General features: G+C 34.2%; 1 protein-coding gene across 1 annotated transcript; it reads left to right on the forward strand.

The window, feature by feature from the left end:
• The first annotated feature begins 369 nt into the window (after positions 1 to 369).
• Positions 370 to 14843, forward strand: LOC142345515 (uncharacterized). Its single transcript, XM_075397591.1, has 3 exons — positions 370 to 1024; positions 5854 to 5897; positions 14311 to 14843. Exons 1-3 carry the CDS (start codon positions 471 to 473, stop codon positions 14757 to 14759), a joined length of 1047 nt encoding a protein of 348 aa, XP_075253706.1. The 5' UTR covers positions 370 to 470; the 3' UTR covers positions 14760 to 14843.
• Positions 14844 to 24833: the final 9990 nt, after the last annotated feature.

Genomic DNA, 24833 nt, shown 5'->3' on the forward strand with positions numbered 1-24833 from the left:
GAAAAAACTTTGGTTACTTTTGGCAAATACTAACGTGAGTTCTCGCGAACCATTTTATGCCAGACGTCATCGGTCGGACTCAGTATTTCCCATTTCAAAGACTAAAGTTTTCCAGCAATTTTTTTCTTCTTTTCTAGAAATAAGCATCACAGATTTGTTGTCGTAAAACGCTTCACAAAAAATTTCAGTCAAAATCTAGCATGATTGGAGAATTATTTGCCCACATTTTCAGATATTTGTATCTCTATGCAGAACCATTTTCACATGGACTGTTTTGGATCTATCCAGCTATGTTCTCTTTCCGTCAGATTTGTGTATTTAAAGTGATCTATAAAAAAATTGGTAAAAGTCACAGACGACAAAGTTTCAAATAAATTAGCGGTAAATCTCACATCATTGAAGGAAAGTGTGATTAAATAGACACTCAGTCAGCTAAAAAAATTCTTCGTGTTTAACCAGAGGCCACCAAAATGTGCCAGGGTATCGCTTTAGGTGTCTTTGGAATTATTTTCGCTTTCTTTTCCTTAATTCTGCTTCTACCAGCGTTTGCAAATATTTCGGATATTTACTACCCATATTCTTCTTATTTTTTATCTTCAGAGCCAGAATTTGACAAAAGCAGACAAAAAAACGCGTGCGCTCTGGCATTCCACATAATAGCCAGTATTTTTATTACTTGCTCGATCATTACTTGGATCGCTTTGCTTGGTACGAAGAAATTTAACGAAAGAAAATGCGCGAATATTGTTAATTTGATTATGAATATTTTAGCAGAATTGTTTTTGATTGTAGCGGCAGTACTCATCAGTGTTATTACGTATGAACAGTATGCGAAAAGGATTTCAGCACCATATGAATATTTCAATTCTGCAATCGGCAACGATAATCATGGTTCGGGGTCATCGTTTTTCGACCCCGACTCCAGCTTTGACTCCTGGTCTTCTTTATCCAATCCGAGTCACGACTTTGATTCGTCATTTTCAAAACCAAGTCACAGTTTTGGATCCGGTTCAAACTTTGGAAAAGGGAAGCGTTTTTTTAAATAACCCCTTTTTTAGTCGACAGATATTAAATTCTGAACTTATATTTGACCATATTGATATTAAACTGTTGAGACGATCACATCAATAGTACACAATATTTGTAACATAAACAACTACTACATCTATGAAACATCAGGCAGTTCAACAAACTACATACTTTTAAACTAAATCCCCTTTTACAACTTGAGGTCAGATTAATTGGAGCAAAATATACACTAATTAATTGTGATCAATGAAAAGCAGTTAAGAAAATCAGATTCGGTCAAATGAACAGCAGCAAAAAAGGGGTAGATTATCAAGTGCTTAGACAAGTACTTAGATTACAAGCATTTTAGCTAACACCTCATAAATTATTGAAACCTTTATCCGTTAGTACGATGAAGCTGTCCATTAATGCTCTCAAACTTTTGTCATGTTAGATGTCATATAATTCTTACCCAAAACTTATCTTGTCAGATTTTATCAGTTCTGAAACCACAAAGATTCTGTTTTAGGTAGTTATTTATGATAAAAAGAGCTGATAAAATTTTTGACAGTTGTTATACGCTAACAATTCAGTTTTTCCAAGCATCTATTAGATAAGATCTTATTTTTCGGCTACAATTTTTAAAAAAATTTTCTATTCGTTCAGGTACCCAGGTTCAGCATTACGACGCAGAGGTATACCCCAAAATTTCCGCCTTAGTAAAATTAGCTCGAAAATTAGACACAAACAATGAACGAAATTAGCAGACATCCTTTGTATCTTACTTTTCGCAAAACGGGTGTCGCCAATTTTGAGAAATAAAAGAACATTCGGAACGAAAAGTAGGCTACAAGTCTTGTAGCACGTTTCCGATCAATTTAAGTATCTCTTATTCGCGCGGATTTTGAGCATGTAATAAGCACTTTAATTAATCTTTAATTAAAGCTTTCAAAGCTTTAAAGTGCTTTAAATACATGCAACCACAAAAATTGATTTTTCTCCAAAAAATCCCTCGCACATCAAAGGCCTTGTATATCAATGTGGGACTGGCCGATTATAATACGTTGTAATAAAAAGTACTAAGAGGTATTAATAGGTAGTAATAAAGTACTATAAGTGGTAATAAAGTAGTAATGAAGTACTACTAATAGTAATTAAATTGGGCTTAATTGCGGATTATATGCGAAATCGAGTTACATTGCGTGCGAAAAATCGATACATAATTGAGGCAGATGAGTGATACAAGCCGTCCGAAAAGTAGGTTATAAATTTTGTACTTGTATTTTGCTCGGGGCTAGGATTAGGACACTTTTGCGAACACGAGTTGCTAATTCTCCTTCCATTTTGCCGGTTTCTGCTAAAGTAGCTCTTTTCCGCAACATTGTTCCATTTTCAATGTATTAACATAGTTAAAATGAACACGAGATACACGCATCAGGCATATCTTCCCGTGACAATTTGGGTATACCTCTGCGTCGTAATGAGGTGTGCGTTAATGATCAGAAACATAAAAAACTCTCATCCGACCTTTTGAGTAATGATAAGATACTCATGAATTTTTATAGACTTCTAAACTGTTCCAAAAATCTAATAAATTCCGAAAGTTGCAAGAAATCAAAAAAATAAATTCCAAAAATCTAATAAGAGGATTGGATATTACATGATTGAGACAAATTTTACGGTAAAAAATTTTATAGTGAAAGAGCTGACAAGCTGTGCAGCGTTTCAGTCAGTCGACACATGTGACGCTTTTTTAAAATATTATATGATCTTGCATTGTAAACAGAGGGGAAACCAATGATGTTATTCCTTAATGAAATCGGATTGAAATGAGTAACAATATTAATCAGCATTCAGTCGTTAGCGCGAGAACGTTATGAAAAAAATTTAAATTTGTACCATAGGTTGAAATTGAAAAAAAAATCTCAGGATCACCGACCAATCAGAATCAAGTCCAACAATTATTACTGTTGGTTACAGTATCAAGTAAAAAGCACAGCACGCACGGAAAGGGGTCGCAAAAGCACAACACGGACTGAAACAAAACATATAAAAAACATTGCGTCTTTAGGCATCCCGTACTACAGAAAGTGATGTTTGTGAACTTAAGAAAATCGTCGGTATGTTTGTTATCTTAGATTTGGTGTGTTTGGTATTAAAAGTAAGCTAATTGTCGGTATTCTCGTTCTTGAAATCAACTATATAACTTTGTAGGGGTGTTGAATCTCTCCAATTTGATATGTTCGATTTTATATGTAAGATAATTTTCAATATTATATGATCTTGCATTGTAAACAGTGGGAAAACAATGATATTGTCCCTTAATGAACTCGGATTGAAATGATTCACAACAATAATCAGCATTCAGTCGTTAGCGCAAAAATGATATAAAAAAATTAAAATTTGTACCATATGATGAAATTGAAAAAAATTCTCAGATTCACTGGCCAATCAGAATCAAGGAATAACAATTATTACTGTTGGTTACAGTATCAAGTAAAAAGAACAGCAAGCACGGCAAGGGGTCGCAAAAGCACAACATGGACTGAAACAAAACATGTTCAAACACCATTGCGTCTTTAGCCATCCCTTATCACAGTAAAGTGACGTTTGTGAACTTAAGAAAATCGTCGGTATGTTCCCTCTAATAGATTCGGTGCGTTTGCTTTTAAAAGTAAGATAATCGACGGTATTCCCGGTTTTGAAACCAACGATATAACTTTGTCGGGATGTTCAATCTCTCAAATTTGGTATGTTTGATTTAATACGTAAGATAATTTTCAATATGTTTGGTCTCTTGAATTTGGTATGTTCAGTTGTTTTACACGTTAGATAAGCATCGGTTTGTTAGGTCTATCAAATTTGGTAAGTTCCGTTTTAAACATATAAGATAATCTTCGCTTTGTTCGGTCTCTTAGATTCACAATGTTTGGTTTCAAACGTTACAAATTTGTCGGTATGTTCAATCTCTCAAATTTCGTCTGTTCAGTTCTAAACGTAAGATAATTTTCCATATGTTCCGTCTCTTAAATTTGGAATATTCGTTTTTAAACCTAAAAAAATTTTCCGTTTCTTTGGTTTGCTATATTTGGCATGTTCGGTTTTAAACATCTGTATCTCTGGTATGTTCTGTCTCTCAGATTCTATATGCTTCTATACTTAGGATAATCATCGGTATGTTTGATCTGTTAAGCTTGGTTTCATTGGTAAGATAACTGTCTGCATGTTTGGTCTCTTACATTTTTTATGTTAGGTTTTAAACGTAAGAAACTAACGGTATGGCCAATTTCAAGCAACACGAAGTCATGACATAAATTTTAATGTACTTGACTTCTCATGATTATATCAAGACTCAGTGAGTGTGACTTAATGCACTGAATCCCCATCAATCTTCAAGGACTCTCTTGAACTTCTAATGTGAAAAAAACGACGATATTCTTAAGTTTAGAGCCAAAAGTACCCAATCTGAGAGACTGAATTTACTAACGACTGTCTTTTCAAAAATCAAGCATTCCAAATCCAGGAGACCGGTTATACCGACTATGATATTTTGTTTGAAACCAAACAAACCAATGATCTCTTACCTGGAAAACCAAAAATACCCAACAATTGCTGCGTCGTTTCTCTCGGGTCTTCTGAACTAGGGTGAGTTTAGCATTCCTTGGAAGGCAATAAAAATTTTGTTCAAATTAGAATGCAATTTTGCAATTTTCAACATATCTACCATTTCATTTTCTGTAAAGCGATGACACGTACGGCCTTAATACTTTCTAACAATCTCGTTATAGAAGTATTATGTCAAAAAACAGTAGTATAATACAACTGCATTTTGTTCACGACTAATTAACCGTATCAATAGCCCGTTATCGGAATCTTGAAATAAAAAACAATTTCTGGGGGGCTAACATCAAAAAACATAAAAATTCTAGGTGCAGGTGATGAATTAGGTACAAGAATGATAGCCTACAATATTTTTTATAAATGCACCAAAAACACAGACGTTTGTTGAATGAGATATAATAAAGTTCGGGAATTGCTTTTTCAGGCCATAGAGTTTCAGCCAAATCGTAGCAAAATAAAAACCCGTGTTACAATAAGTAAAAATATGTCCCTACAGTTTGCAAAACTCTAAAAGATAACCCTAGTCTACAAGAACACCGGTTTTCTTCGTAAGAAATTGTTGGTATGTTCGGTTTGCACGGTTTTTTCGGTTTCAAATATAAATAGATATTGGTTTGTTCGGTGTCCTAAATTCTGTATATTCAGTTTTCTAAAACTTTTCAAAAAAAGCAAAAATTGAGTAACTTTTTTCATTAGATCGTTTATAGAAATGTTTGACTTGTTGAACATATGACTGTCTGGTAATCTGATGAGATCTCAAGTTTACCAGTTATTTTTAAAAGATTTCCTTGATTTCCTGTGGTTTTAAATTAAACCCACAACGTCAACGGTTTCTTGCGTTTAAAACCAAAAACGAATCTAGAAATCAAACAAATGACTAGTTTTTTGTCGCTTTTTATAAATCAAAACGGAACACACTGAATCTAAGAAACAAAGCATACCGACAAATCCATAGGTTGAAAAGTTAAAGATAGCAATGACACCGAAAAAACGTAAGAGCTTTCGCCGTTTTTGTCTTACTAAAAACAACCACTCTCTTACGTTTACCAAAAAGATTTCTCAAGTGTGGAGACGTCTTAAGGAAGTACGGAGAAGCTTTCTACAAAGAATCTGTTGTTTTGCAAGATTTAATTCAGTTATGTTTTTTTCTTACAAAAAACTGATTCTCTTTCTGGATAACCGTCGAGTTTGAGCTTTTGTAAAATTACAGAAGTTTTCCTTTTCAGGTTTTTTTCAAAGCCGAGAAAGACGTCAACGTAGATCATCCGGTCTCGTGGAAACTGTTTCTTCTCTGACACCAGAGATATTTATAAAGCTTGCCATATATATTTTATATATATATATATATATATATATGTATATATATTTATATATATACATATATATATATATATATATATATATATATATATATATATGTATTTATATATATATATATATATATATATATATATATATATATACATATATATATATATATATATATATATATATATATATATTTATAGATACATTTATATATATGTATATATATATATATATATATATATATATATATATATATATATATATATATTTATATATATTTCAGAATTTTCTTCAACAACATTTTGCTTTTACAATTTGTAATCTACGATTTACATTGTAATGTTTTTTCTAAAAATCTGTCAACATAATTTCTTGATTTTTTAAAGTCAAATTGAAGTGGTGATTTTGGTCACAAAAATCAAGAAAAGCAGCGACAAAGTGAGTAGCTTTGCCGCCTGAAGTTTTTCCGCTCTACTTTTAAAGTAGAGCGAGAAAATGTTTTTGAAAAAAGTTCACTTTCTCGCTTGTAGTTTTTTTTTGTTCTTATGCAGCTACTTGACTTTGGTTTTTCCTGTTTTTCTTTGTAATTTTTTCCGGAGGATTATTCTAAGTGGTGTTTCACATTCCATTTTTTGTCCATTTCCTGTCCAGTTATAGCAAAACACTTTGAGTTGTCTCAGGTCTTGTCCTGCTTTGTTTTTAAATTAATTTCTTTCTCGTACTGTCATGAGCTTCAGGTTGCTGCAATGATTATAAGGAGGTTTTCCACTTTGACCGCGTACACACTATTTTTTAAATATTTTTGCAATCCAACTGAGATTGCTTCTATTTCTCTCATAATAATCAATTTTTTATACAGGGAAAAATTATCAACGTAACCGTTCCTTGCATGTTAAACAAATACCAAGTGTTCTTTTGTAAACCAATTACATAAAAGTTTTCATCAGCAGAAAAATTCGAATTCTATGCCCAGCAAAAATTGCAATGAATTGCGTTTTTTTATATGTATATTTAAAATTTTGGGGCATAGTTTTTTTTTACCTCAGGATGTTGAACCAAATATTTTGGCTCCAAAACTCGGATTTATTCTCTCAATTTCGGATTGTTGATGATGTTAGGAGTTTGTAGTAAGAGAGCAGAACGAGTGTAATAAATTTTCAGCCAATTGTAGAAGCCAAAATCAGTTTCCCTTCAACATATTTTCAGATTGATCTAGCCGTTAATTCGTTGTTTTGATTAATTATACCATGCGCTATTTGTCACCAACGATGTTTAACCAGAGCTTTAACATGTTCTAAGAGATTTCGTTTTCTATCCCAATTCCATAATAGTTAATTCAAAGCTTAATTTTAAATCTGCGTCGGCAAATGTGAACCGAAACTTGGAATGACCAGAGAAATCTGAGAAAACTAGCTTCTTTTTGGTAAATTGTAATCACTTTTCGTACGGTTTGTGACCAAAATCGTGTCCATGATTAAATTGGTTTTCTGAAGGATAATGACTGAGAGTCAAATGATACTTTAGTTTAGGTCAAGTTCATGTCGACGTCAAATTTGATTCACCCATTAAAATTTTAATTGGTTGTGTGGTAAGAACATAGAAAGATCAATTTTTAGATTCTTGCAATAATTTCAGACAATATTCCATAAAATTTGATAATACATTAAAAAAAATTGCCTACCATCAATTGCTTTATTACTTCAATGTGTTTTCGACAAGGTAGAATATTTTTTTCTCGCGTATTGGAATTTCGTTTTAGCAATTCCTTTTTTAAAGTTCTGTTGATGATTTTGTAACTATTACATGAAATTGTTTCTTTCAATTTTGAGTTTTTCTTGTTAGTCGTTTTTTTAGTCAACTGTTAGTCAGAACCGACGATTCTCTTACGTTCACAACAAATATTTCTGAACTGTGGAGACATCTTAGGGAAATATAAAGAATTTTTCTACAAGAAATCTGTTGTTTTGAAAGGATTATGATATTTTTCAAGCCAGTTAAATGTTTTTTTACAAAAAAATAACTGATTATTTTTCTTGATAACAGTTGAATTTGAACCTTTGTAAATTATTTTACAGATGTTCTTTTTCAGGTTTATTTTTACTCCAAAAAAGACGTCCAAGCAGACACCCGGTCTTGTGGAGGCTGTCTTTCTCTGCACCAGAGATGTTTATAAAGCTTGTCGTACAAATCAACAAAATTATCTTGAACAATTTTGTTATTACAATTTGCAATCCACAATTTAAAGAATTCTGTCTTTCTTAAAGATCTGTTAACATAATTTCTTGATATTTATAGTCAAATTGAAGTGATGATTTTGGTCACGCCCCAACAAGAAATGGAGTGAAAAACGTAGTAGCCTTGCCGCGTGACATTTTTCCGCTCTACTTTTGAAGTAGAGTGAGAAAACGGGTTTGAAAAAAATTTATTTTCTGACTTGTAGATTTCTGCTTATATACGGCAATTTGACATTGGTTTTTCCTTGTTTTTCGTGCTTTTATCGGAGATTTTTTCTAACTAATTTTCCTAATTCATTTTTTGTCTATTTCCGGTCCAGCTTATGTTAGTTTTTGCAAAACTCTTTGAATAGTCTCAGGACATGACCTGCTTTGATTTTTAATTTAATTTCTCACTCGTACTGTCATGAGTTTCAGTTTGCTGCATTGGTTAGCAGGATGTTTTCCATTTTTAAAACTTATATTTCACTTTATAGGTTTTTTGCAATCTAACTTAGATCGCTTTTATTTCGTTCAAATTAATCAAGTTCTCATGCAAGAAAAAAATTTCAGTGTAACCATTCTTTGCATATTGAACAAAGACCAACTCTTCTTTTGTAAACCAATTACATAAAAGTTTTCATCAGCAGAAAAATTCGAATTCTATGCCCAGCAAAAATTGCAATGAATTGCGTTTTTTTATATGTATATTTAAAATTTTGGTGCAAAGTTTTTTTGACATCAGGATGTTGAACCAAATATTTTGGCTCTAAAAATCGGATTTTTTTCTCTCAATTTTGGATTGTTAAGGATGTTAGTAGTTTGTAGTAAGAGAGCAGAACGAGTGTAATAAATTTTAAGCCAATTGTAGAAGCCAAAATCAGTTTCCCTTCAAAATATTTTCAGATTGATCTAGCCGTTAATTCGTTGTTTTGATTAATTATACCTTGCGCTATTTGTCACCAAGGATGTTTAACCAGAGCCTTAACATCTTCTAGGAGATTTCGTTTTCTATCCCAATTTCAGCATAAATAAATCAAAGCTTAATATTAAATCAGCGTCGGAAAATGTGAACCGAAACTTGCAATGAGCAGAAAAAATTGAAAAAAACTATCTTCTTTTTCGGAAATTGTAATCACTTTTCGTAGGGTTTGTGACCAAAATCGTTTCGGTGATTAAATTTGTTTTCTGAAGCATAATGACTGAGAGTCAAATGATACTTTAGTTTAAGTCAAGTTCATGTCGACGTCAAATTTGATTCACCCATTAAAATTTTAATTGGTCGTGTGTTTTAGGAACATAGAATGAGCAATTTTTAGGTTGATGAGTTATTTTAAGACAATATTCTATGAAATTTGATCATACGTTAAAAAAGTTTTGCCTACCAACAATTGCTTTATTACTTCAATGTGTTTTTGACAAGGCAGAACATTTTTTCTCGTGTATTGGAACTTCGCTCTACCAATCCTTTTTCAAAGTACTGTTGATGGTTTTGTAACTATTACATGAGTTTGTTTCTTTCATTTTTGAGTTTTTCTTAATAGTCATTTTTTTAGTCAACTGTTAGTCAGAACCGACGATTCTCTTACGTTTACAACGATTGCTTCTGAAATTTGGAGACATCTTAGTGAAGTATGAAGAAACTTTCTACAAGAAATCTGTTATTTTGGAAGGATTAGGACATTCTTTATGTCAGTTATATATTTTTTTTACAAAAAACAACTGACTCTTTTTCTGGATAACTGTTAAAATTGAACTTTTTTAAATTATTTTACAGAAGTTTTCTTTCTCAGGTTTATTTTAAATCCAAAAATGACGTCCAGACAGACATCCGGTCTTGTGGAGGCTGTTTTTCCTCTGCACCAGAGATGTTTATAAAGCTTGTCGTACAAATCAACAATATTTTATTGAGCAAATGTTTATTATTACGATTTGCAATCCACGATTTTAAGGATTCTGTCTTTCTGAAAGATCTGTTAACATAATTTCTTGATTTTAATAGTCAAATTGAAGTGGTGATTTTGGCCACGCCGAAACAAGAAGTGGAGCGAAAAAAGTAGTATGGTCTCAGGACATGACCTGCTTTGATTTTTAATTTAATTTCTTACTCGTACTGTCATGAGTTTAAAATTGCTACCTTGGCTAGCAGGAGGTTTTCCATTTTGAAAACTTACATTGTATTTTATAAGTTTTTTGCACTATAACTTAGATCGCTTTTATTTCGTTCAATTTAATCAAGTTTTCATGCACGAAAAGTTTCACTGTAACCGTTCCTTGCATGTTGAACAAAAACCAAGTGCTCTTATGTAAACCGTTTGCATGAAAGTTGTCATCGACAGAAAAGTTTAAAATCTATGCTGAGCAAAAATATGGAATAAATTGTGTTATTTTTATAAGTATTGGTAATCATTTTCGAGGCCGAGTTTTTTTAGCTCAGGTCGTTGAACCAAAAGTTTTGGTTTGTTAATGATGTTCATAGATTGTAGGAAGTGAGCAAAAACAGTGCAATGAATTTTCAGCCAATTGTAAGAGCCAGATTGAGTTTTAGATTTATCAAGCCGTAAGTTCTTAATTTTGCTTTATTATATCATGTGATAAATGTGACCAACGATTGTTTACTAGAATTATAATTCTCAAAAACTTGATTTTTTACCCAAATTTTTATCATAGTTGATTCGATTGCATAGGCAACTGTGAACAAAAACTCGGAATGGCTAGAACAATTTGAAGAAACTGGCTTCCTTTTGCGGAAAAGTAATCGTTTTTCGATGATTTGTGATGAAAACTGTTTCCGTGATTTTGTTAGTTTTCTGACGGATAATGACGGATAGTCCAAGTGTTTCTTTTTAAGGCTCAAAAGGATATTCAGTTTTACGTCTAATTCAAAGCGACGTCAAATTTGATTCCTCCATTAAAATTTAATGTTATTGTGTGTGTTTGGTTTAAACATGAAAATTTGATAGTACATAAAGAAAAAATTTGATAATACATAAAGAAAAATTTAGCGTACCAACAATTACTTTAAAACTTCACGGAGTTTTTGACTAAGTAGAGCATTTTTTCGTAGTTTGGAAATCCGGTTTCGCAATTTTTTTAAATGCTTTTTGATAATTTTATAACTGTTACATGAATTTATGCCTTTCATTTTTAAAATTCTCTGGTTAGTCAATTTTTTGTCGAAAATTATATTTTTTTATACAGCGATAGTTATAAAAAGTATGTTAAATTTTCATTTAAAAAATATGTGGGTGCGCAGCTACATAAAATTTTCATTAAAAAAAAGATTTCAAAAAGTTTATTTCTGAGGTTGTGTGAAAATGAATTGCTATATATCTGAAACAATTGTGTTATTGAAACGCTCGATTGCAATAAAATTTTTTTCAAAGTTTTGGTGCCATACGGTGATAGTGTGGCAGTGTAATCAGTTCCATCAATTTTGACAATTAATATCTCCAAAAACAAAGCAACGCCCAAAAAACTTTCCAGTCAAACTGCGGTATCGATCAGATAAGGTCTGATTATCCATAAACAGATTCGCTATCTTGATATCCTGAACAAAGTTCGAGTAGACATCCTTTCGGTACGTGGTGAATAAAGCTTACTTTTTTCTTTGAAGGAAAAAATAAAATTGAATAATAAGAAGTGAGTGTAATACATGGTTTGTGAGCACAGAACTTAAGAATTAACAGGGGTTTTCTCCCATTGTGCAATGTGCAAAATTTTTCAGCAAACGTTTTTTTTCTCGCAAGACCAGCCGAATAAAATCACTTATTTCATCAAATGCAAATATTAGGAAGAAGGAATAAGTACGGAAAAGCATATCAATGGCCCCTGCTGTTTATCAATGCCCCCCTTGCTGAGATTCCAAAAGCACCACTGTGAAAAACAAAAAAGGGCAATTGGACTACTCTATTCTCTATGGAAATGTATTTTTTGTAAATTTGGAGTAGCACACATAAACGTTACTTCTTTAAAACTATAGTAAAGTGAAAAAAATGAACTGATGATCTGTCACGCCAAAACAAAAAGTGGAGCAAAAAAGCGAATACTATTGGTGCGTGAAAATTCTACGCTCTACTTTTAAAGTAGAGTGAGAAAACGGGTTTGAACAAAATTCACCCTCTTGCTTGGAGTTTTTTCTTTGGTTTTTCCGGGTGTATTGTGTTTTTATCGGAGATTATTCTAAATGATTCTCCCAATCTTTTTTTGTCCTTTCAGGTCCAGTTTTTGTTAGTTATTGCAAAACTCTTTGAATAGTCTCAGGACATGACCTGCTTTGATGCTGAATTTAATTTCTTACTCGTACTGTTATGAGCTTCAGTTTGCCACATTGGTTAGAAGGAGGTTTTCCACTTTGAAAGCTTACATTTTATTTTTAAATTTTTGTCTCAGGTCTCGTCCTGCTTTGTTTTTATAATAAATTTGCTCGTGCAGTTCGCAGCATTGTTTGTAAAGAGGTTTTCTACTTTGACCGCTTACACTTTATTTTATATTTTTTTTTGCAATTTAACTGAGATTGCTTCTTTTGTTCTCAAAATAATCAAATTTTTATGCAGGAAAAAATTTTCAGTGTAACCGTTCCTTGCATGTTTAAAAAAAATCAAGTACTCTTACATAAACCGTTTGCATAAAAATTTTTTATGCAAACTCATTAAAAAAATCAAATTTTATGCGTCCACATAAAAGATCAAAATCAATGCCCTGCAAGAAATGCAATAAATTGCGCTATGTTTATAAGCACTGTTAAACACTTTTGGAGCAGAGCTTTGTTTAGCTCAGAACGTTGAATCAAAAAATTTGGCTTACAAAACCAGAGTTTCTTTTCTCTGCCGATTGCAAAAGCCAAAATGGGTTCCTGAGATTAATCTAGCCGCCTGCGTATTTTTTGCTTGCGTATTTTGCTTGCGTATATCATGTGATAATTATTATCAGCGTTTGTTTACCAGAGTTATAATGTTTTCTCAAAAATTTAAATTTTTATCCCAAATTTTTATCATAGTTCAAAGCATAATTTTAAATCTGCGTCGGAAACTTTAAACAGAAACCCGGAATTGTTAAAAACAATTGAGGAATCTCGCTTTTTTGCGAAAATTTAATCTCTTTTCGATTATTTTGCGACCGAAAATCGTGTCCTTGAATCTGCTGATTCTCTGAATGAGAACAACTGTGTGTCCAAGTGTTCCTTTTCAAAAGATGCTTTAATGTAACGTCAAGTTCAAATCGACGTCAAATTTGATTCACCCATTAAAATTTAATTGATCGTGTGTGTGGTATAAAATTAGAATGAGCAATTGTTGGATTCATGCATTAATTTTGGACGATATTCCAGAAAATATGATAAAACATTAAAAAAATCCTGGCTACCCACAATTACTTTAATACTTCAATCTGTTTTTCACTATGTAGAACATATTTTTCTCGTTCATTGGAATTTCGGTGTTTGCAAGTTTTTTTCATGTTCTATTGATAATTTTATAACTTCTACATGAATTTGTTTCCTTTATTTTTAAAATTCTCTTGATAGTCATTTTTTGTCAAAGGCTCAAAATTTCAAAAAGAGGTTCCACAAATGTCTGTTCGTAATATTTGTTTAAAATAGGAATAGAACTCATAAACATTGCTTCTTTCAAAAATAAATCTCTTGAAAACATCAAAATGACAATGACCGACAATTTATTTTATTTCATTAGGACAAGTCATAAGTCGATCATTCCTTGATTTTTGAAAGTTAATGTGTTTTTCAATGGCTTTCTTTTCTCGCACAATATCAATTTTGTTTTAAAGTTTTGAATCAGAGAAAAATAATACAAAGCAAAGGCACAGCATTTTCAACGGTTAGAAGTTATTGATAGAAACAGTTGTCATAGTTTTTGCAAAGAAAATCCATCTGCGTAATTGTAAATTTTTATGTCGTCACTTGAATAATTTTGAAAATGAATTAACGAGATATTTCCTCCACTGTCTTCTTTTGCAGCGAGTACGCTATATATGGTGAGGTAGATTGATAAAATTTCGCATCAAAATTAGGGTGTTTTTAACCGAATTCGCTGCAATTCTTACATATTTTTGCCAAAATAGTCGAACAAATAGTCGGACACTACAGTCAAATAATGACAGTAGCATTTGGAAATTTTGAGAAACAGGAGAAGAAACAAAACAGAGCTCCAACTTCATCGCCAAAGAAGAAAAACATACAAATACACAAAAAAAATTACAAGTGCCAATGGTTATGAAGCTCTAGCTTGGACGGCCGTCGTTTTTTTCACAATTTCTCTTTTTATGGCTTTTGCTATTTTTGGATGTGCTGGTCAAAATGAAAGGCCATGCTGTGGATGTTGTGGAGGTCGAAAACGTGAACAGAGAATAGTGGTCACAGGAACGGGAGCACCTCAACCTCAAGCATACCCTACTCAAGGGTACCCTGCCCAACCACAAGGATACCCAAACCAGGGGTACCCCGGCCAGGGTGGACATCCTTTGCAAGGCTACCCCCCGCAGAGCTATCAACAGCAGGGGTATCCGGCTCAAGGATACCCTCAAGGTCAAGGGTATCAGTCAATGGGTCGGACTCCGGCTGCGGAACCTGTTAAAGATCCAGCTCAAACTTAAAAGTGGGAACTATTTCAAAATCCTACTTAAAATATGGTTCTTTCCCGTTATAGACAAACCCCCTCTGCGTATATATGACCAGAGAAATAATCAGAATAATATCGGTATTTGGGGTCTCCGAGTTTTAGCCTTACTAAATGGTTGTGGTCGTGATGGTGGTGATAGTAAGGGGGCGGGGGGAGGGGAGAGGGGTGGGTTGTCGAATTGACCATTGGGGGGGGGGGGGGGGGGGGTAGCCGACAACTAAATTATGAAAATCTCAGCCAAAAGCCGACAATTCGCCAATTGTAAGGCTAGGAGGAACTAGCATATAATTACCAATCAGATTTGTCGACCAATCAGAAACAAACTGTCGGCTAAATCCCTCATTTTCTTTTTTCTTGATGGCTAAATTCCATGTTGACCAATATTCCTATCAGCGAACTAGGGATCTATAATGGGAATGAAGTAAAATATGAGCAGTTGGAATTGATGCTTTATACAATGATAATAGTACATACAATCGACATTTTCTGGCGTATTATTACCCGTTGTTTGTGTGAAGAATGGAGCACGATAAACGGCTATGGCATACGTCACATTCTAAAAAAATTTCAAATAACAAATCTATGAAAAATATGAATTAAAAGAGGGAGAAATAACGAGTACGGTTCAGGCTGATTTGTCATGCTTCACTTTCATCTGAGCCAGCAATTATATGAAATGCGTTCATGTCTTTTTGCATATTTCAAGTTTTCTAAGAGTGTACTTGTGGAATAACGTAGATTTGAAACGCACCTTGCAGCCTGAAATCAGGACTACTTCCTTTAAACTCACGAGACAAGTCAAGACTTTACCAAAACTCACAAGTCAGGACAAGTCAATTCTTTAGCATATCATACTTATGACACAGCCATCTTTTGTGTGTGATTTTATTTTTCACATTACAATTACGCATTAATTTGTTCACAATTTATGAAAAACGGAAACTTTTTCTCAGAATGGAAGAGAAAAAAAAGATTCCAAACAAACTCATATTTCGAATCCAGTGACAATCATTTGAAGTGATCAACGTGTATAGTTGATGAAACAAAAAAGATGCTTTTTAAAGAAAATAGTTGTACAAAATTAAAATTTCAGCTCTTAAATTATAAATTTGTTTCGCAATATTGTAAAATCGGCCCGTGATTGGTATTTGATTGCAGAATATAACTTAATGCAAACGAATGAAAGTTTGAAATATTAATGGGACACGTATTGGATTATACATGAACAGATAGATACCTTCATTGAGTTGACATGTTTGTGAGCTGAAATATGCAAATATCAAAAAATAACAAATGTTCCGACCTACACAGTGGGAAAGGAACTTTATGCTGAACTGTTTTTTGAGCAATAAATTTTAGTCGATCGATATACTGAACATAGAGGACATCAGATGCAATATTAGAAAGCCCGTCAAGTGTAGATTAATTTAATTTAGATTTTCGCAGTTTATATTTTAAGGCCATGTCGAGCTTTCAATTTCACTTTTTTTGTTTACTTTTTTGTTATTTTCCAATGAAGTTTGGATGTTTTTGTTACAATGTTGGCAAATAAACACAATGTCGGCACCAGTTTTACTTTTATACACAAATGGTTATTTCCGCAATCGTTTTTCTTAATTTTTTTGTCGATAAAGAAGCTTGCTCAACAGAAAAGTTAGCTTTCTCTAATGAAAACTGGACGCTAAATCCGTTGTTTGTTCCTGTTTCCCAAATTTGTCATACGCAATTGTCAAAAAACTGCAAGCATTTTCTTTTTATAAAAAAGAAAGGCTATTGCGAAATCAGTTGACTAATTTGAAGTGTTAATGCTAGAGATTAACTTCTTACGTTCATGGTGTTTTACCGCCTTTTGTAAGTTGATTTGTTTCCAAAAGTTGTAACGAGAAAAGTCATGATGATGAAATGTTGTAAAACCGGAAATGATACTCTTGCTTGAATTCCGTAACCTGAAACAAAACATGAGCAACCAAACTAATTGAAACATAAAGCTAAGACTCAAGACAGATAACGACCTATCACCTTTTTCCCAATGTGGACCAGCGGAGCCATGGCGTTATCATGAAGAAAACCCCGCAGTGTTTTTCGCTCAATTTTTTTGCTTATTTTAGGCGATTTGCATTAATTTCTGTGCCATTTCTGTTCTCTGAAAACTGAGCTCCAAATTCCAGCTCCTGAATAAAAAATGATCATCAATTTTTGCGCTTACGTGGACTACCCATTAATTATTTTATAAATTTACTTCAAAGAAAAGTCGATTAGTTTCGGATCATTCACAGCTCTCAAAAAACTAACTTCAATGGAATTGATAAAAAATGATTTTAATTTATGTGCTCATTAATGGGGAAAAAAGGACTTTTAATCAAATCAAATAACTTCTTGGGAGTTGAGAATTAGCTGCAAAGACCAATTTTTCTTGACAACTGTTTGAATGGTCTTTTGTAGATTTGCAGTATTGTGTTCAAAACTCCAACACTTGTTAACTCCATTTTAAAATATTTTTCAGGAGGTCCTGTCAATGCTCTCAAATACCATGTTTATCCTTGTGGAGCATATACGCAACTCAGCATTTTTATGCGATTGGATGAAGCTTTATAACAGCTTCCTGCTGTCTATGTTATCAGAGGAAAAAAAATTTTTTCATCAAGAGACTTTGCAATATACATCAAAATCTGACCCAATCAAATTATGTTCTCTGTTATGAGGCAAAACGGCCAAACATGTGGTTAATTTGAATAAAAATTCAGATGTCGAATATTTTGCTATATTCTGATACATATTAACGTTTTTCAAGTTTACTGCGTTTTGTTTGATCTGCTGTTGGTTCCGGAAACCCCTCTCAATGTGAATGCTAACTTCTAGAACTTTGTTAGGACTGACTGTCCCACTCGAAAGTTATGTTTGTGTTTCGAATTCTATCAGGCTTGCTACGAAGATGTCGGTGACTATTGTATCCAACACTGTAAGATTCAATGGTTTCTTCTATCTGTTGTTTTGAATCTATTAGAACATAACCATCTTAAGATCTTTTACGTCCTCTACTGAAAACTTCTTCCACTGTCGTCCAGAGGTGTTTAGTTGAAAATTTCTTTTTTTCAATTCAGGATGCAAACTTTTGCTATTAAAGAGCTTTCTACTTTCAGTACAAATGCTGAGATAGAGTGTTGCAGCTATTCTTCTGCGGAAGACATCCTACGGCTTTTCGTCATATAAAGTACCGATTTTATCATTTTTTCTACCCTTTTTTTCGCCAATTCATTTTAACTTCGTGTTGCTTGACCTTCATTCTCTTTCCGATTGTGACTAGCGTCATTCGATTCCTTCTTCAAAAATGGTTTCCACAGGGTAAGTTACAGTGGTTGGAATTTCTCGAAGCAACCTGTCGAGATGAATGTTTTCTTTTATTAGTAGAGCCATTCTAAATTGTATTTTCTGATTTTGTCAGCTTAGTCGCTGATTAGCTGTTGATCTTTCACTGAAAGAGCCGATGTTTGATGGTGTCTTTTTATAGTCTTTTTCTGACTGCCTCATATGTTCTATTCACGCAGGAAATGTATTTAGCTACTAGTGTGACCGATTTGGTTGCGTTAGTATTTTGACTTTCGAGGTGCGAACGCACTTTTATTAGCTTTCTAGTTGTCATTACTGTATCTAGACTGGAATTCGCATTGCGAATGACAACAGTCTCACTTAAAGGTTGAAGTACTTAACAGAACAGTTTGAATTTTGAACTAGTTCTCAGCTACTCAAATGACCAGAAAGATTTTCGTTTGGTAAACATGGTGAATAAATATAAGTGGATTGTTATACTCATACACAAAGAGTATAGTCAATTGAACCGCAAATGGCCTTGCAAGTACTGAGATAGGCACTTGCGTCGCGAATGGCAGGTCTAGTTGTTACTTTCAACTAGATTCTTTCTAGATTGGGCAATCGCGGTGCGATTGACTCTAACTGAACTACTAGGCTCAAATGAGAGGTGTTTTGCAAGGATTAAATTAAACTGAGCGTTAGCGCTGCAAATTGGAGAATGAAAGTTAATGATAATACAGATTATGAAAGAAAGTTTGTTCAGGTTTTAATCATACATAAAGGAAGCAAATTTTGATTTGCTTACAACGTGAATGAATATATATCCGGTACAGACAGGATGAACAGACTTAACTGCTAAAAATGGGAGGAAGTATATAGCAACTGAACTTAAATGGCATTCGCCCTTCAAAAGGAACTTACAACAATAAATTAGTTTAAAATACGGATATGGATACATGAAGGGTATCCATTGCCGTATGACATTTCCCCCTCTTGGAGAAAAATAATTTACTAAATTAAAATCAGAAAATTACTAAATATTCACCGGTTACTAAATAATAAAATATTAAATAATAGATAGAATAAAAGTTTATGAAAGTTTCTTTATCGAAGATCACTCGCTGTCGCTATTTTCAGCATTTTCAGCCTGGAGAACTGTCATCTCCCTCGGTTGATTTTGTGAAAGCTCAGCTCCTTCATTTGACTCTGCCGCCATGCCAGTTTCCTGATAATCAGTGTAACCTTCTGTGCTACGAACTTTTTCGACGATTGTTTGCGATTTTTGGGATTTCTTTTTCAATGTCCTCTTGCTTTTTCTAATAGAGGACGTGTCCGAATCCGATGTATCACTGACCGTGATTTTGCGTTTTGAAGTCTTTCGCAAGATGGGTGTAGGTTGTTTTTGAGATGATGAGGTTGTTTGTGCTCCGGATGGTCCTGCTGTATCGGACGATACCACTTGCGGCGCGATTGGACTGAAATTTAATATTTGTGTAAGATCGGGTCGATTTTGGAATGCCTCGTCGTATTTCGGGTTTCTTTTTGGTATTCTCATCTTTAATGATCTTGCGACATTGCTTGCTGTAGATATACAAGATCGTCCCGACGAAACGACACTTACATCGTCTGTTTGTCTCCTATTTCGCTTTATCTTTTTCTCTCCAGTATTTTTTCGAAAAAGATCTTGTTTATGTTGTTGAATTTTTTGTTCGAGAGTTTTTTCGTTTATTTTCTTTGGGCGCCGTTCTATGTACTGTGTTAACTCTGTTTCTCGCTCTGCCCACGTCCCAAATTTGGCGATGTCAGAATTTCTAACCCGAACTTCTGGTTTGTAGGGTTCTTTGATGACACTCGTAGTTGGACTTATTTTGCACACTGTGCTGCCAGGAGCTAATACCTCATAGAGGCCATCCAAATTCTTCTTTTGGCGTTGGTTCTCATGTATCTTGCGGGCCAACTTCACCTGCACGCTACGTTCGGAGCAGGGAATTGCGCGGTAGACGACGTCTGGTTTAATAAACCGATCTTCCCCGTCGTTCATTTTCTCTTGTTCTCATCTTGCGCGGGTACTTGCGGCGCAAATGACTCGCTCAATTTCCGTGTCGGAACAAAGAGCTGTATCCGCCCACTGTTCATCTGTAAGGTAGGAGCGACCCGGGATTGTATCTTCGTCTAAATAATAATTAATTATTGCATTATAGTTGAGATTTTTACTATCAGATTTAGTTGTAATATTTGATATAGGTGTGTTACATTTTCTACCGAAGTGTGCCTCAAAGGGCGTGGTTGTGATTGTTTTTTGTTTTGATATTCTAAGTTGTTGTATTATTGCTTTCAGTGAATTTTCTAAATTAAATTTTTTGTTTAATTGTGATTTCATGCAAGATAATTGTCGTTTAATTGTTTGAATGATACGTTCTACTAATCCGATTGCTCTATGGTCATTTGCAGGTGCATATATAGGTGTAATATTATTTTCTGTACAGAATGTTTCAAACTTTTTTCCTGTAAAACATCTAGCTTGATCTAATCTAATAGTTCTAGGTACTCCATGTTGATATATATAATTATTTAAGAATTTAATTACATTTGGACTTGATGCATTATTTACTATTTCTGCTGTGGGGTATTTAGAGTATCTATCTATACTAGTAAGAAAATATTGTTCTATTCCTTTCTCATTTAAAATTGGGCCACCAAAATCTAATTGTATTTCGTCATTTGGTTCACTACATTTAGGTAGAGGTGTCCATTTGCGGTGCGAAATCACTGACTGATTTTAGATTCTTACCAATTTCAGTGCAAACTTTGCACTCACTGGCTTTTGCCAGTATATCTCTGTGGATGTAGGGCCACCAGATATTTTGAGCTAAGGAAAGCATAGCGAAACTGCCTGGGTGTGTGGAGTGAATGTCCTCCAACACCGCATCTTTAATGGATTTCGGGATCGCAATTCTCTCATCTAGGCAGACACACCCGTGTTTCACGCTGAGATCTCTCCAGTATGAGAAGAGATAAGGACTGATTTCGTGTAGTCGTTCTGCATCATTTCGAAGCACACAGTCCCTTACTTCTTTCAATATCGCGTCTTTTCCAGTCAGTATTGCTAGAAACTTCTTACTGAACACTTTATTGAGTGTTTCAGTGAACATTATGTCCTCGGCCTCGTCTATCATACTACCAGTTGGGGTTTCTGTATGAGTTGTTGCATTTGATTTGGGTGTTGAAGGTGTCGTGTCGGAGAAAGTTACTCTCGCTTTAGTAGGAGTCGATTTAGAGCGGGTTGCTTTTGCTTTTGACATTGTGCTGAGACTATTTACTGAATTTTTTGATATGAGAGGTTTATTGAGTTTATTCACAAAGTAGTTTTTCTGAGGCAGAATTTGGGCAAAAAGCGAGTGATTTTTGGGTAAGTGGTTTTTATACTTGGGGATTTGTGTTTTCGCGCTTAATTTAGTGTTGTTAGGTGTATTACTTGACTTATTACCATTAATGGGCTGCATTAAGGATAATTGTTCAGATTGTTCACATTCTTTACTGTCTAATATTTGCACCTCTTTTGCAGCGAATTTGCTAATGGAATGTGAATTATTTACTTTACGGCGATTTGGTACAAATTGTAATTTTGTAAGATGGCATTTGCGACGCAAATGGATGTACAGAATGCGGATTAAATTTAGAATTAGCATGTGTTAATTGCGGTGCGAATGGAGTTTTCAATGGTGAAACGGTTAATTGTGATGCAAATGCTTTCTCGCAATTAGTTGAATTATCACTTTGTGGTATGGTTAATCGCGATGCAAATGGTTGTGTAACTTTTAGTGAAGGCAAATTCGACTTCAATATGTTACTAAATCTTTTAATTGCTGTTTGTTGATTGGTAATTAAGTGTTTCATTGAATCACGGATTTTAGAAATTGTTGCTACAACAAAATGCTCGTCAAATGTTGATATCTTTTTAGCTCTTGCAAAAGGGGTTTCTAGAAATGTAGTCAACGAGTCCCATTTTTGCACCTGGCATATGCTCAATTGTGAAATTGAACGGTAGCAACCTATCTATCCATCGAGACAGTCGACTATTGTATGACTTGTTTGATCGGTGTTCTTTAAGTATGGACAATAGGGCTCTATGATCTGTCACTACCGTAAAGTTTTTTCCGTATAAGTAGTATTTAAAATAATCAATTGACCAAACTATCCCCAATAGTTCCAGTTCGTTGACACTGTAACGTTCTTCCGTTGAATTTAGGAATCGCGACGCGAAGGCTATTGGTTTCCAACCATCCGGTGTATTTTGTTCTAATGCTGCCCCCAGTCCTGAACGGGAGGCATCACATTTTACACGAACGTCCAGTTTAGGGTTGTAATGGCTTTTTTCTGTACTATTTGCTATTTTTTCTTTAATCTGATTAAAATGTTTAGTATGTTCGTCTGTCCAGATGAATTTTACTGATTTCTTTAAAAGTGGTCTAAGTGGGTGACATAATTGTGCTAGATGAGGTATAAATTTGCCAATATAATGTATTGACCCTAGGAAAGATCTAAGACGTTTTAATGTTGTTGGTGGTGGTATTGTTAAGATTGCGGCTGTATTGCTTTCTAAAGGTGATATTCCAGTCTGTGTAAACTTGTAACCGAGCCATTCTATTTATGATTTAGCAAAATGACATTTTTGGAGGTTAATTCTCAAGTTATCGTCATCTAATTTCTTTAGACATTTGTGAACATAGGCTAAATGGTCTGCTTCAGTGCCAGTGCTAACGATTATGATATCGTCCAAGAAACAATTTGTGCTTTGTAAACCTATGAGAGTATAATCCATGGCTTTTTGAAATTCTGCCGGCATGTCTGTAAGTCCATAAAAGCCAGTTTTAAATCTATATGTACCGGTAGATTCTCCACATATGATGTTAAAATTACAGTGTTTTGCTGTATCGTGATGCAGTTTTAATTGACTATATGCATATTTGAGATCTAATGTGGTGAAATATGCTTGTTGGCCGTTTTGTGTATCTGTGAGGTGTTGTGATGTGGTGTCGATTAACATTTCAATATTAGGCATTTGGTATTTATTTTTATGTATCGCTTTATTTAATACTTTTGAATCTAATGCGAGCTTTATCGACTGATCTTTTTTCACTGTAATTACAATCGGGGAGATGAAGTATTCGTCAGAGCAACTAGATAGTTTTTCGATATGACCTTCAGTCTCTAGTCTTTCTAGTTCGCTTGATACTTTAGGTTGAAGATTTGTCGGAACACGTCGACCTTTTTGATGCTTTGCTGTGAACGTTTGATGAAACTTTGATTTTGCTACATGTGTTTTAGATAAGCCAATTCTCGATACTAGATGTGGAAATTGCGTCGCGATTGACTCTTGAATTTTACATGTAGGATTATTGATGTTATAAACACATTTACCAGTTTCTGGTTGTTGTTGGACAACTGCAAGTCCCAAAGTAGTGAACAGATCTCGACCGATGATATTGTTGTGCCCATCATCTACCACAGTCAATTTTGCTGATTTGTCTTGCCATTGATTGTAGACTACTGTGGTTTCCAAGTGTCCAATGACTTTGATCGGCTCATTTGAAAAAGTTTTCAAATTCCTTTTTTCCGTCGATTCTGTCCATTTAGCTGAGTTTGTAGATCGTAGGATTTTTTTGCTAGACTTTGTGTGATGATACTCACAGCACTTCCAAAGTCAATCATAGCCGATGTTTGTATTTCTCCCATTTGCACTTCCACGTTTAATGGTTCTAATTGATGAACTGAATCCGAAGAAATCGCTGCTACATAGTCGTCAGAATCGCTATCATAGTTTGAATCGTACACCTGGTCGTACAATTGTTGATAGCTCGTTATATAGATTACTGATTCTTCATCATCACTTTTTTCCGGCGTCTGATCGATTTGGTTTACATTTGATTTTTGAGTTTTCTGAATTGGATTCTGTGACTGTTTTGGTTTTCGACATTTTCTGGCGAAATGACCCATAATACCACATCTATGGCATTTTTTACCATTCGCGGGACAAATTTGCTTATGGTTGTGGCTCCAGCGAAGACCACAATCCATACAAATACTCGTATATTGATAGTTTTTTGGGATAGATGCGTAGCGTTGTTGAAGGTCCATTCGCGTTGCGATTGCGCATTGAGTTATTATTGATGTAATTCACAGAAGTATTACCTGACATCAAGTTTTGGTTAATTTTCTGCTGATTCTGTGCTCCCATTTCCATTTGTATGGCGATCTCCAATGCTTTTGGTGGATCTACTGTTTCCTTCAACAACTCTTTCTGAGTCTCGTGATCAAGCATATTTAGTATGAATGCATCACGAATTAGTGTAGTTTCTTCACTACCAAGATTGCAATTCTCCGCCAATTCTATGAGACGGCCATAGAAACTTTCTACCGATTCTCCTTTTTGTTGTTTACACGAGTAGAAAACGAAGCGATCGTAAGTTATATTACGAACCTTTGTGAATGAGTCCTCCATTGCTCGCCACAAATCTTTAAAAGGTTGTTTCTCGATCTGAAAATGAGGGTATTTGCTCTTGAAGATCCGCCGTCCCTCTGTACCAATGCTTAGATATAGCAATGATATTGTCTTCTGTTCACAAATTCCCCATGGTTTGTCGCCACAGAGGATCCCGATTTCTTCAATCTTTGCGCAACGATTTTGCCAATTTACTTTAAATTGCTGGTTTCGGACTTTACGATCTCTTTCCGTTGC

Source organism: Convolutriloba macropyga, chromosome 1 (assembly GCF_964194025.1).
Source record: "Convolutriloba macropyga chromosome 1, txConMacr16.3, whole genome shotgun sequence".
Taxonomy (NCBI): Eukaryota; Metazoa; Xenacoelomorpha; order Acoela; family Convolutidae; genus Convolutriloba; species Convolutriloba macropyga.

What these genes read in the sequence shown, in the direction of transcription:
- LOC142345515 (XM_075397591.1), top strand. Translation starts at nt 471, where the DNA reads ATGTGCCAGGGTATCGCTTTAGGTGTCTTTGGAATTATTTTCGCTTTC. An exon ending in TCCGGTTCAAACTTTGGAAA is followed by an intron (nt 1,025 to 5,853) that starts AGGGAAGCGTTT and finishes GTTTTCCTTTTC; the next exon opens with AGGTTTTTTTCAAAGCCGAG. An exon ending in ACGTCAACGTAGATCATCCG is followed by an intron (nt 5,898 to 14,310) that starts GTCTCGTGGAAA and finishes GAAACAAAACAG; the next exon opens with AGCTCCAACTTCATCGCCAA.